The sequence below is a fragment of the Vombatus ursinus genome, unplaced genomic scaffold (genome assembly GCF_900497805.2).
Source record: "Vombatus ursinus unplaced genomic scaffold, bare-nosed wombat genome assembly UNPS02014794.1, whole genome shotgun sequence".
Classification (NCBI taxonomy): domain Eukaryota; kingdom Metazoa; phylum Chordata; class Mammalia; order Diprotodontia; family Vombatidae; genus Vombatus; species Vombatus ursinus.
In genome coordinates this window covers 21,544,678-21,548,220 of record NW_020954572.1, presented here as the reverse complement: position 1 = coordinate 21,548,220, position 3,543 = coordinate 21,544,678, and the positions used below count along the sequence as shown (strand labels likewise).

At 35.5% G+C, this 3,543-nt stretch overlaps 1 protein-coding gene across 1 annotated transcript in view; it reads left to right on the top strand.

Moving 5' to 3' along the window:
• KNL1 (kinetochore scaffold 1) overlaps positions 1 to 3,543 on the top strand; it is a 108,457-nt gene that overhangs the window by 63,885 nt on the left and 41,029 nt on the right. The window contains 2 exon segments of the mRNA XM_027870199.1: positions 1 to 1,628; positions 3,344 to 3,482. The exon segment at positions 1 to 1,628 is cut by the window's left edge and continues 4 nt beyond it. Coding sequence (XP_027726000.1) covers positions 1 to 1,628; positions 3,344 to 3,482 — 1,767 coding nt within the window.

Here is a 3,543-nt window from a genome sequence, read left to right as displayed (position 1 = left end):
TAGAAATTACCAAGTCCCATACTGTTGTCATTGATTACCAAACTATGGAGAACACACAGAACATGCTTCCAGGTAAGGCAAAACCTGATAGCTTTAAAAAGAATAGCTTAGTTGGAGCACAAGCAACATTTGTTCCTAATAATGAGACTATTTTCCTTTCAAGTGAAGATGTTAATGATCGAAAGGTCACTAAAAAACAAACAGATGCAATTGAAAACAGAAGTTTTCTTCAGGATGAACAGCAGAAGTCTGCATTACCTTTCTTCCCTGCAGATAAAACTATTATGTTTACAGGTGATCAGGTTGTAATGGAAATGGACAGATCTGAAAGCACTGTTATTAACAAAAAAACTTTGAAGAAAGTTGTTGGTCAGGATCATGTATTAGAAACAGTCAAAAAGGAAGTATGTGCTTTTGGTAGTACAATTTTATTGGGAAAAATAACTAAATCTAAATCTAAAACAATTCCATTTAAGTTTCCAAAGCATCAGGTGAAAACTTTGAATGATGATGGAGAACAAAGACAAAGAAGTGAGCTTTTTAGAGATGCTGTGCTTGTTGACTCTCAACCTCAGTTACTAAGCCATTCAATTCCCTTACCAGAAAAGGAACAATATATTGTAAATGAAGATAAACTAATGCAACCTGAGGCAGAAAATGGAAATTTGGAAGTTGCTACAGGAAACCTTTGCGTACTTAACTATGAAAACAAGTCCAAAATGTTGCACAATGATAGAGAGCTTACTACAGCCTCAGAAAAGGAACCAAAGCAAAATGTACAAATATCTGAATGGGAAGCAACTGTGGAAATCCATGTTAACTCAGGCTCAGCTACAGAAGTACATCAGCTCTATGCCACTCATTCCACACTGTCAGATCCTATGATTTCATCTAAAGCTATTAGTACTGCTAATATTGAACCAAATCTGAATACAGTCAAGAGATCTGAAATTTTTTCACAATCTCAAACTAGTCATATAGCTAACCTTGCAGAACAGTTACCCAAATTGGGAAAACAAGTAGAAGACAGTGTGGATAAATCTCAAATCACTGAAACACAAAACACAAAAATAGGAATCAATAATGCAGAGAATGTCAAAAATGAGGGAAAACCATATTCTTGTAATGGAGATGCATCTTATTCTGTACCCTTAAAGGCTGTTTTAAAAGATAAAATTAAGGCAAGAAGGTACTCTTTGGGAATCTTCTTACCTAAATTGCCAAACAAAAGAAATTGCAGTGTCTCTGGCATGGATGCTTTGGAACATAACTCAGTAGATTTAACTGACTTAAACAGTTTAGAAACTCAACTAGTCACTAAGAAAAATTCAAATTTGATGTCTGCTTTAACAGAGCCACATTTGAGCCCCTCTCAGTATATAAACGAGGAGCATCTTCCTCTAGATCCCGAAGAGAGTAATTCTTCTGAATCCATCAGCATTGAAACCAAGGGAAAGGCTTTGACTGAGACTTGCCAACAAGAGATCCAACCTCCTGAAAGTACAGTGAAAGAAATCTTTAATAGTCAGAAAAGACTCCTAGTACAAGGAGAAGATGACAGTGTTCCCAGTGAGAAGAAAGTCCGAAAGCATGAGACCAGTATTAGTAATTCAGCCCAGGCTCTCCAGGTGAGTTGACTTCTTTGTAGTAACTAAAAAGTATGCTCAACTTGCATTTTAATCTTTGATGAAAGGGAATTGATTGTTTTGCTCTATTCCAATTAACAGTGCTGGAGAAATACTACTGTATCAAAAGGGCCCCAGTTGAACACGGCAAAGAAGATAGTTCTATGATAACAAATGGGTGCAGAAGAAAGAAATGAGTAATGGCTTAAAAATAAACTGCAAGAAATTGTTGCATTCTAAATTTTAAGTTAGTTTTAAATAACTTAATCAGAATACATTTTTCTCCAAACTACAGTTTTTTAGGTAGAGAGCAGAAAGCTTCAGAAGTTCATAAAAGATTTTAGGTGTTTTTATAACAATTTTGAGGTTTATTAATAAAAATGTAAGTCGTAAGTTACCAGAAGTAATGTAGCATAGTTTATAGAGAGCTAGCCTCAAAGTCAGAAAGACCTAGGTTCGAGTTAGGACTCTGATTCATACTGTCTATGTGACCCTGGGAAAGTCACTTAATTTCTCAATACCCCAAGGCAACTCTTAAAGGAAACCATAAGTTGCAGAATAGTTTCTAACCTGCATGAGAAGGAAGATTTTCCTTATTGGGAGTTATGTAGCAATGAAACACAAGAGTGGACAGGGAAAAAAAGCTAAAAGTTATGACTTCACAAGAAAGATGAGCTTGTAAAAAAGGATTAGGTCAGTTGAAGTTTTAATTAAGGCCATGTGACTTCTAAGAAGCAGTCCATGTATGCTACATGGCCACCATCTAGATGTGTGCCTTTGAGCAAATATCTTAACATTCCTGTGCCTCAAGTTTCCCTACCTATAAGATGAAATGATTGAATGTTGCTATATGATCACTACGGTGACCTCTAATGCTAAACATGTATAGCTAGATATCAAGTAGCACTTTGCAGCTTTTCTTCATTTAGGTATTTATTCTGTATTATAGTTATTTGTGTATGTGTCATTACCACCCATACTCTCCTCCCCCCTCCTTCAGAGCAAAAGATCCATGAGGGCAATCTATGTCTTCTGCAACTTTGGTATCTTCCCTCAGCACCTGGCCTAGTTTGGACACAGTAGGTGCTTCATAAATGTTGAATTAAATTAATTTTAAAACCGATAAGGAATCTTTCCTTAAAATATGTACTTGTGGAGAAGTCAGAAATCACAAAATCAAAAATATTGACTTTGGGATCTTATGATTTGTTTGCCCTTTAGTCAGAAGCTCTTTAGCTATTTATGATGTTGGCTAAGCGTAGAAATAAGCCCTTTCTATTAACTCTGGTGAAAGACTAAACAGATGGCCCAGATTAATATTAGGAAGCAAATTGGACCTGGACTAGTGTAAAAATAACTATGAAAGAGAGAGTTAATATACATATGGAATGTAATCATGAAGTTTTTCTATGGGCCTTAGTAAAATTATTTTTAAAGTCAAATGAAAGACCCAAGTTAGTGACATGATTTCTAATTTCTTATTAGGGTATCCCAGAAACAGCAAATGGGTTTATAGCAAGTGATAATGATTCTTGTACCCAGCAAGCACATCTTCATCAAAAGTACATTTTATAGGATGACTCTGTGAGAGAAAAGGAAGAAGAATATGGGAAAAATCTAGGCAATGTTAAAACAAAAGATAAAAAAAATCTTTTTTATGAAAGAAAGTATACCTTATACTTGCTTCCTGATAGTTTTTTCTTAATTAATGATTTCAGGCGTTGGATCACCATACAGAAGAGTATGTGGATAAAAATCCTTGTAGTTCATTGATGAAAAATCTCAACAGGACCCCATCTAGTTGTTCCAGCTCATCAGATTCCATCAAGGCTGATGGGACATCTATGAATTACAGCAGTAAGACCTCTATTTGTGTGTGTGTGTGTGTGTGTGTGTGTGTGTGTGTGTGTGTGTGTGT